The 10000-nt window shown below is 40.0% G+C and overlaps 1 protein-coding gene across 1 annotated transcript in view; it reads right to left on the bottom strand.

The window, feature by feature from the left end:
- LOC133661307 (transcription factor ETV6-like) overlaps nt 1-10000 on the bottom strand; it is a gene marked incomplete at its 3' end in the record, with an annotated part of 109593 nt that overhangs the window by 7759 nt on the left and 91834 nt on the right. The window contains exon 5 of the mRNA XM_062064436.1: nt 6769-7341. Within this exon, the coding sequence (XP_061920420.1) occupies nt 6769-7341 (573 nt within the window). The remainder of the gene's footprint in view (nt 1-6768; nt 7342-10000) is intronic.

Here is a 10000-nt window from a genome sequence, read left to right as displayed (position 1 = left end):
GCCCAATACAAAGCTATATGACTCTGAGGTGTTTGGCTGTAAAATTGGCAAATACATTTTTTTTAGCATGTTAACAGTTAGCATGTTAACAGTTAGCATGTGTCAAGAACCAAGTCATATAAGATAGACTTATTTGTCCAACAAAAGGTAAATACAGTACGTGTTCGGCAGCAAAACTGGCTAAAAATTTTAAAATGCGAAAATGTTGACATTAGCATGGTAACAGTTAGCATGTATCAAGTACCAATTTATATGGCTCTGAGGTGTTTGGCAGCAAAATTGGCTAAAAATGTTAACATGCGGAAAATGTTGACATTAGCATGCTAACAGTCAACATCTATCAAGTTATGACTCTGAGGTGTTCGGCAGCAAAATTGGCTAAAAATATCAACGTGCAAAAATGTTAGCATGCTAACAGTTAACATGTGTCAAGTACCAAGTTATATGGCTCTGAGGTGTTTGGCAGCAAAATTGGCTAAAAATGTTAACATGCGAAAATGTTGACATTAGCATGCTAACAGTTAGCATGTATCAAGTACCAAGTTATATGACTCTGAGGTGTTTGGCAGCAAAATTGGCTAAAAATTTTAACATGCGAAAATGTTGACATTAGCATGCTACCAAGTTATTTGACTCTGAGGTGTTCGGCAGCAAAATTGGCTAAAAATTTTAACATGCGAAAATGTTGACATTAGCATGCTAACAGTTAACATGTATCAAGTACCAAGTTATGTGGCTCTGAGGTGTATGGCAGCAAAATTGGCTAAAAATATCAACATGCGAAAATGTTGACATTAGCATGCTAACAGTTAACATGTATAAAGTACCAAATTATATGACTCTCAGGTGTTTGGCAGCAAAATTGGCTAAAACTTTTTAACATGCGAAAATGTTGACATTAGCATGCTAATAGTTAGCATGTATCAAGTACCAAGTCATACGTCTGAGGTGTTTGGCAGCAGAATTGGCAACAAATTTTAACATGCGAAAATGTTGACATTAGCATGCTAACAGTTAACATGTATCAAGTACCAAGTTATATGACTCTGAGGTGTTTGGCAGCAAAATTGGCTAAAAATTTTAACATGCGAAAAATGTTGACATTAGCATGCTAACAGTTAACATGTATCAAGTACCAAGTTATATGGCTCTGAGGTGTTTGGCAGCAAAATTGGCTAAAAATTTTAACATGCGAAAATGTTGACATTAGCATGCTAACAGTTAACATGCATCAAGTACCAAGTTATATGGCTCTGAGGTGTTCGGCAGCAAAACTGGCTAAAAATGTTAACATGCGAAAATGTTGACATTAGCATGCTAACAGTCAGCATGTATCAAGTACCAAGTTATATGACTCTCAGGTGTTTGGCAGCAAAATTGGCTAAAACTTTTTAACATGCGAAAATGTTGACATTAGCATGCTAATAGTTAGCATGTATCAAGTACCAAGTCATACGTCTGAGGTGTTTGGCAGCAGAATTGGCAACAAATTTTAACATGCGAAAATGTTGACATTAGCATGCTAACAGTTAACATGTATCAAGTACCAAGTTATGTGGCTCTGAGGTGTTTGGCAGCAAAATTGGCTAAAAATGTTAACATGCGAAAATGTTGACATTAGCATGCTAACAGTTAACATGTATCAAGTACCAAGTTATGTGGCTCTGAGGTGTTTGGCAGCAAAATTGGCTAAAAATGTTAACATGCGAAAATGTTGACATTAGCATGCTAACAGTTAACATGTATCAAGTACCAAGTTATATGACTCTGAGGTGTTTGGCAGCAAAATTGGCTAAAAATTTTAACATGCGAAAAATGTTGACATTAGCATGCTACCAAGTTATTTGACTCTGAGGTGTTCGGCAGCAAAATTGGCTAAAAATTTTAACATGCGAAAATGTTGACATTAGCATGCTAACAGTTAACATGTATCAAGTACCAAGTTATATGGCTCTGAGGTGTTTGGCAGCAAAATTGGCTAAAAATTTTAACATGCGAAAATGTTGACATTAGCATGCTAACAGTTAACATGCATCAAGTACCAAGTTATATGGCTCTGAGGTGTTCGGCAGCAAAACTGGCTAAAAATGTTAACATGCGAAAATGTTGACATTAGCATGCTAACAGTTAGCATGTATCAAGTACCAAGTTATATGACTCTCAGGTGTTAGGCAGCAAAATTGGCTAAAAATTTTAACATGCGAAAATGTTGACATTAGCATGCTAACAGTTGACATGTATCAAGTTATGACTAAGGTGTTCGGCAGCAAAATTGGCTAAAAATATCAACATGCAAAAATGTTGACATTAGCATGCTAACAGTTAACATGTATCAAGTACCAAGTTATGTGGCTCTGAGGTGTTTGGCAGCAAAATTGGCTAAAAATACCAACATGCAAAAATGTTGACATTAGCATGCTAACAGTTAACATGTATAAAGTACCAAATTATATGACTCTCAGGTGTTTGGCAGCAAAATTGGCTAAAACTTTTTAACATGCGAAAATGTTGACATTAGCATGCTAATAGTTAGCATGTATCAAGTACCAAGTCATACGACTGAGGTGTTTGGCAGCAGAATTGGCAACAAATTTTAACATGCGAAAATGTTGACATCAGCATGCTAACAGTTAACATGTATCAAGTACCAAGTTATGTGGCTCTGAGGTGTTTGGCAGCAAAATTGGCTAAAAATACCAACATGCAAAAATGTTGACATTAGCATGCTAACAGTTAACATGTATAAAGTACCAAATTATATGACTCTCAGGTGTTTGGCAGCAAAATTGGCTAAAACTTTTTAACATGCGAAAATGTTGACATTAGCATGCTAATAGTTAGCATGTATCAAGTACCAAGTCATACGACTGAGGTATTTGGCAGCAGAATTGGCAACAAATTTTAACATACGAAAATGTTGACATTAGCATGCTAACAGTTAACATGTATCAAGTACCAAGTTATATGACTCTGAGGTGTTTGGCAGCAAAATTGGCAAAAAAAATTTAACATGCGAAAATGTTGACATTAGCATGCTAACAGTTAACATGTATCAAGTTATGACTCTTGAGGTGTTCAGCAGCAAAATTGGCTAAAAAAATCAACATTCAAAAATGTTGACGTTAGCATGTATCAAGTACCAAGTTATATGACTCTCAGGTGTTTGGCAGCAAAATTGGCTAAAAATGTTAACATGCGAAAATGTTGACATTAGCATGCTAACAGTCAACATGTACCAAGTTATGACTGAGGTGTTTAACAGCAAAATTGGCTAAAAATATCAACATGCAAAAATGTTGACATTAGCATGCTAACAGTTAACATGTATAAAGTACCAAATTATATGGCATTAGTTATATGGCTCTGAGGTGTTTGGCAGCAAAATTGGCTAAAAATTTTAACATGCGAAAATGTTGACATTAGCATGCTACCAAGTTATATGACTCTCAGGTGTTAGGCAGCAAAATTGGCTAAAAATTTTAACATGCGAAAATGTTGACATTAGCATGCTAACAGTTAGCATGTATCAAGTACCAAGTTATATGGCTCTGAGGTGTTTGGCAGCAAAATTGGCTAAAAATTTTAACATGCGAAAATGTTGACATTAGCATGCTACCAACTTATATGACTCTCAGGTGTTAGGCAGCAAAATTGGCTAAAACTTTTAACATGCGAAAATGTTGACATTAGCATGCTGAAAAATAGCATGTATCAAGTACAAAGTCATACGACTGAGGTGTTTGGCAGCAGAATTGGCAACAAATTTTAACATGCAAAAATGTTGACATTAGCATGCTAACAGTTAGCATGTATCAAGTACCAAGTTATATGGCTCTGAGGTGTTTGGCAGCAAAATTGGCTAAAAATTTTAACATGCGAAAATGTTGACATTAGCATGCTACCAAGTTATATGACTCTCAGGTGTTAGGCAGCAAAATTGGCTAAAAATTTTAACATGCGAAAATGTTGACATTAGCATGCTAACAGTTAACATGTATCAAGTTATGACTCTGAGGTGTTCAGCAGCAAAATTGGCAAAAAATATCAACATTCAAAAATGTTGACATTAGCATGCTAACAGTTAGCATGTATCAAGCACCAAGTTATATGACTCTCAGGTGTTTGGCAGCAAAATTGGCTAAAAATGTTAACATGTGAAAATGTTGACATTAGCATGCTAATAGTTAACATGTATCAAGTACAAAGTCATACGACTGAGGTGTTTGGCAGCAGAATTGGCAACACATTTTAACATGCGAAAATGTTGACATTAGCATGCTAACAGTTAACATGTATCAAGTTATATGGCTCTGAGGTGTTTGGCAGCAAAATTGGCTAAACATTTTAACATGCGAAAATGTTGACATTAGCATGCTAACAGTTAGCATGTATCAAGTACCAAGTTATATGGCTCTGAGGTGTTTGGCAGCAAAATTGGCTAAACATTTTAACATGCGAAAATGTTGACATTAGCATGCTAACAGTTAACATGTATCAAGTTATGACTCTGAGGTGTTCAGCAGCAAAATTGGCTAAAAATATCAACATTCAAAAATGTTGACATTAGCATGCTAACAGTTAGCATGTATCAAGTACCAAGTTATATGACTCTAAGGTGTTTGGCAGCAAAATTGGCTAAAAATGTTAACATGCGAAAATGTTGACATTAGCATGCTAACAGTTAACATGTATCAAGTTATGACTCTGAGGTGTTCAGCAGCAAAATTGGCTAAAAATATCAACATTCAAAAATGTTGACATTAGCATGCTAACAGTTAACAAGTATCAAGTACCAAGTTATATGACTCTCAGGTGTTTGGCAGCAAAATTGGCTAAAAATGTTAACATGCGAAAATGTTGACATTACATGCTAACAGTCAACATGTATCAAGTTATGACTGAGGTGTTTAACAGCAAAATTGGCTAAAAATACCAACATGCGAAAATGTTGACATTAGCATGTTAACAGTTAACATGTATCAAGCACCAAGTTATATGACTCTCAGGTGTTTGGCAGCAAAATTGGCAAAAACTTTTTAACATGTGAAAATGTTGACATTAGCATGCTAATAGTTAACATGTATCAAGTACCAAGTCATACGACTGAGGTGTTTGGCAGCAGAATTGGCAACAAATTTTAACATGCGAAAATGTTGACATTAGCATGCTAACAGTTAACATGTATAAAGTACCAAATTATATGACTCTCAGGTGTTTGGCAACAAAATTGGCTAAGACTTTTTAACATGCGAAAATGTTGACATTAGCATGCTAATAGTTAGCATGTATCAAGTACCAAGTCATACGACTGAGGTGTTTGGCAGCAGAATTGGCAACAAATTTTAACATGCGAAAATGTTGACATTAGCATGCTAACAGTTAACATGTATCAAGTACCAAGTTATGTGGCTCTGAGGTGTTTGGCAGCAAAATTGGCTAAAGATTTTAACATGCGAAAATGTTGACATTAGCATGCTAACAGTTAACATGTTTCAAGTACCAAGTTATATGACTCTGAGGTGTTTGGCAGCAAAATTGGCAAAAAAAATTTAACATGCGAAAATGTTGACATTAGCATGCTAACAGTTAGCATGTATCAAGTACCAAGTTGTATGGCTCTGAGGTGTTCGGCAGCAAAATTGGCTAAAAATTTTAACATGCGAAAATGTTGACATTAGCATGCTAACAGTTAGCATGTATCAAGTACCAAGTTATATGGCTCTGAGGTGTTTGGCAGCAAAATTGGCTAAAAATTTTAACATGCGAAAATGTTGACATTAGCATGCTAACAGTTAGCATGCATCAAGTACCAAGTTGTATGGCTCTGAGGTGTTCGGCAGCAAAACTGGCTAAAAATGTTAACATGCGAAAATGTTGACATTAGCATGCTAACAGTCAGCATGTATCAAGTACCAAATTATATGACTCTCAGGTGTTAGGCAGCAAAATTGGCTAAAAATTTTAACATGCGAAAATGTTGACATTAGCATGCTAACAGTTGACATGTATCAAGTTATGACTCTAAGGTGTTCGGCAGCAAAATTGGCTAAAAATATCAACATGCAAAAATGTTGACATTAGCATGCTAACAGTTAACATGTATCAAGTACCAAGTTATGTGGCTCTGAGGTGTTTGGCAGCAAAATTGGCTAAAAATACCAACATGCAAAAATGTTGACATTAGCATGCTAACAGTTAACATGTATAAAGTACCAAATTATATGACTCTCAGGTGTTTGGCAACAAAATTGGCTAAGACTTTTTAACATGCGAAAATGTTGACATTAGCATGCTAATAGTTAGCATGTATCAAGTACCAAGTCATACGACTGAGGTGTTTGGCAGCAGAATTGGCAACAAATTTTAACATGCGAAAATGTTGACATTAGCATGCTAACAGTTAACATGTATCAAGTACCAAGTTATGTGGCTCTGAGGTGTTTGGCAGCAAAATTGGCTAAAGATTTTAACATGCGAAAATGTTGACATTAGCATGCTAACAGTTAACATGTTTCAAGTACCAAGTTATATGACTCTGAGGTGTTTGGCAGCAAAATTGGCAAAAAAAATTTAACATGCGAAAATGTTGACATTAGCATGCTAACAGTTAGCATGTATCAAGTACCAAGTTGTATGGCTCTGAGGTGTTCGGCAGCAAAATTGGCTAAAAATTTTAACATGCGAAAATGTTGACATTAGCATGCTAACAGTTAGCATGTATCAACTGCGCCACTAAAGTTGACGTTGAGCGAGAGGTGGTGGTCTCACCTGCGATGCGCCCCAGTGGCATCTGCGGCTCCTCCGGGGGCGACACGGGCATGATGATGTTCCTGTAGAGCGCCTCCTCCTGCTGGTGGTGGTGGTGATGATGCAAGAGATGATGCGGCTGCTGGGCCGTCGTCATCTGGTGGCCGTGCACCTTCCCCTCGCGCCCGTTCTCAAGCGCCGCCTGGGGTCCGCCGCGGCTGTGCCTAAAGTCCACGACGCCGCCGCTCCGGCCGGGGCCCGGGAACAGCGGGTTCATGATGGCGCTGGGCATGAGCTGGATGACGCGAGGAGGGCCCTCCTCCTGGCTCCCCGGGCTGCCGGGGAAGGTGGCCTCTCTGGGGGCGGCCGGGGAGAGCGACAGAGGGTAGGCGTCCTCGGGCAGGTGGTGGTTACTGTCCGGCAGCTGCGAGAAGGACTGCAGGTGGTCCTCGGCGGAGGCCCGAGGGTGACTCTGCTCCGGGGGGGACTGCCGCGGCGCCGGGTGGTGCGGCGAGCGGGAGCGGTGTCGCAACTCGATGGTCGGCGGATGCTGCGGGAGTGGCTCTGTCGCACATGGCGCCCGTCGTACCGTCTCTGCGGACACAAGGGAATCAAACCCCTCAGTCAATGGCTGCTGGGAAACATTTGGTACATAACTCACGGAGTCATTGTTACATCAATTAATTTGCCCGAGGGGAACTTTGGGTAATGACAGGTTTCTGGGTAGAAACTATTTCCTCTTTCTGCTCAGGTGGGCGTGGCCAAACAAACACAGTAGTTGCTGTACATACACTATGTACTTGACTGGCCTGCGCAGAGTCCTGACCTGAACCCGATAGAACACTTTTGGGATGAAAAGTATTTGGCCACCTGCGTTGAGTGCCATCCCATTCCTAACCCATAGGGTTCAATATGATGTTGCAGCTATTACAGCTTCAACTCTTCTCGGAAGGGCTGTCCACAAGGTTGCAGAGTGTGTTTATAGCAATTTTCCACCATTCTTCCAAAAGCGCATTGGTGAGGTGGAGGTGGAGAAGGCCTGGCTCTCAGTCTCCGTTCTAATTCATCCCAAAGGTGTTCTATCGGGTTCAGGTCAGGACTCTGCGCAGGCCAGTCAAGTTAATCCACACCAGACTCTTGTCATCCATGTCTTTATGGACCTTGCTTTGTGCAAAACATGTTGGACAATTCTATGCTCCCAACCTTGTGGGAACAGTTTGGAGCGGGGCCCCTTCCTCTTCCAACATGACTGTGCACCAGTGCACGAAGCAAGGTCCATAAAGACATGGATGACAAGAGTCTGGTGTGGATGAACTTGACTGGCCTGCACAGAGTCCTGACCTGAACATCTTTTGTATGAATTAGAACGGAGACTGAGAGCCAGGCCTTCTCCACCAACATCAGCGTGTGACCTCACCAATGCGCCTTTGGAAGAACGGTGGAAAATTGCTATAAACACACTCTGCAACCTTGTGGACAGCCCTTCCCAGAAGAGTTGAAGCTGTAATAGCTGCAACATCATATTGAACCCTATGGGTTAGGAATGGGATGGCACTCAATGCAGGTGGCCAAATACTTTTCATCCCAAAAGTGTTCTATCGGGTTCAGGTCAGGACTCTGCACAGGCCAGTCAAGTTCATCCACACCAGACTCTGTCATCCATGTCTTTATGGACCTTGCTTTGTGCACTGGTGCACAGTCATGTTGGAAGAGGAAGGGACCCGCTTCAAACTGTTCCCACAAGGTTGGGGAGCATGGAATTGTCCAAAATGTTTTGGTATCCTGGAGCATTCAAAGTTCCTTTCACTGGAACTAACTCCTGAAAAACAACCCCACACCATATTTCCTCCGCTGACTACTCTCTGTCAGTTTACGTCAGGGGTGGGCAATTAATTGTTACCGGGGGCCGCATGAGCAACCCGAGCACTGCTGGGGAGCCACATCGACAATATTTCAATTAAATTTTGCTCAATATTATTTTTGAAAAATACCGTAAGATTAATAATAACTAATAATAATAATAATACTTCAACATAGTGTGTGTAACAGCATTCCATGACTAATATAAATAAATTAACATTAATAATAAATGACAGTAAAATAAGCACAAGTATGACTGAGGAGTCATAGTGTAACTTCGTGTGGTGTTTGAGTTGTCCGACTTTTTGTGTGGCCATAAACGCACCAGTGGTTTAGTGGTATGCGTGTTGGTGACAGATGACAAGTTGGTTTTGGCCTGGTTTGTACGGCAGAAAATGACTAGTTTTTCGAGATACAAGTGTTTTACTCATGTTTTTGGTGTGGTTATGTCCGAATATAAACAGTTTTGCTCAATAAAGTGATCGATATAATTCCTGTCCTCGAAGCATCTCGATAGACGTTACAATAATTGAACGGTGTTCAATTGAACGGTGTTGACGAACACCGTTAGGGCCACTTGTTGTCACTGTCACTCAAAGTTGCATTGCAAAATTACATAGAATAAATATGTTTATTTTGTTTAGAATTCATGGGATTTGATTTGGTGCGCGGCATATATTTGCTGTGCGCAGAGGACGCTTGAGCAGTGCGCAATTGCGCAGGCACGCACCTTAGAGGGAACGTTGCTTGGCAGTCCATGTCTTGTTGAAAACACGCCATTCTTCATCAACTTTTCTCTTTTTAGCGTCTCGGGTGTAAACCGTGCATCACTTGTCGCTGCATGTGCACCTTCACTCGCAGGTTACACACGGACACACGCCCATAAATAATACTTTTCAAAATAAAAGCAGCACAGTTGTATTGCGCGCACGACATTAATGTTTTTTCAACTTTATTTTGTAATTTGTGATTGCAGCTGTTCACATTCACTCACACGCATACGTCCACACGGAAGTAATACAAATAACGATTTTCAAAACAAAAGCAGCACCGCGTTGTATTGCACACTCGACATGGATACTTTTTAAAATGTATTTTGTAATTTATAATTGGCCTCACGCGGGCCGGACAGGGACGCACAAAGGGCCGGATGCGGCCCGCGGGCCGCAGAATGCCCAGGTCTGCTTTACGTGGCCTACCACTTGGTGGCTGAGTTGCTGTTGTTCCCAAACTATTCACTTTTCTTATAATAAAGTTGACTTTGGAATATTTAAGAGCCAGGAAATTTCACGAGTGGATTTGTTGCACAGGTGGCATCCTATGACAGTTACATGCTGGAAATCACTGAAAGCGGCCCATTCTTTCACACACGTTTGTAGAAACCTAAGTGCTT

This window comes from Entelurus aequoreus, linkage group LG12, assembly GCF_033978785.1.
Source record: "Entelurus aequoreus isolate RoL-2023_Sb linkage group LG12, RoL_Eaeq_v1.1, whole genome shotgun sequence".
Lineage (NCBI taxonomy): Eukaryota > Metazoa > Chordata > Actinopteri > Syngnathiformes > Syngnathidae > Entelurus > Entelurus aequoreus.
Note: the sequence above shows the minus strand (reverse complement) of the source record. Positions and strands in the feature narration are given on the sequence as shown.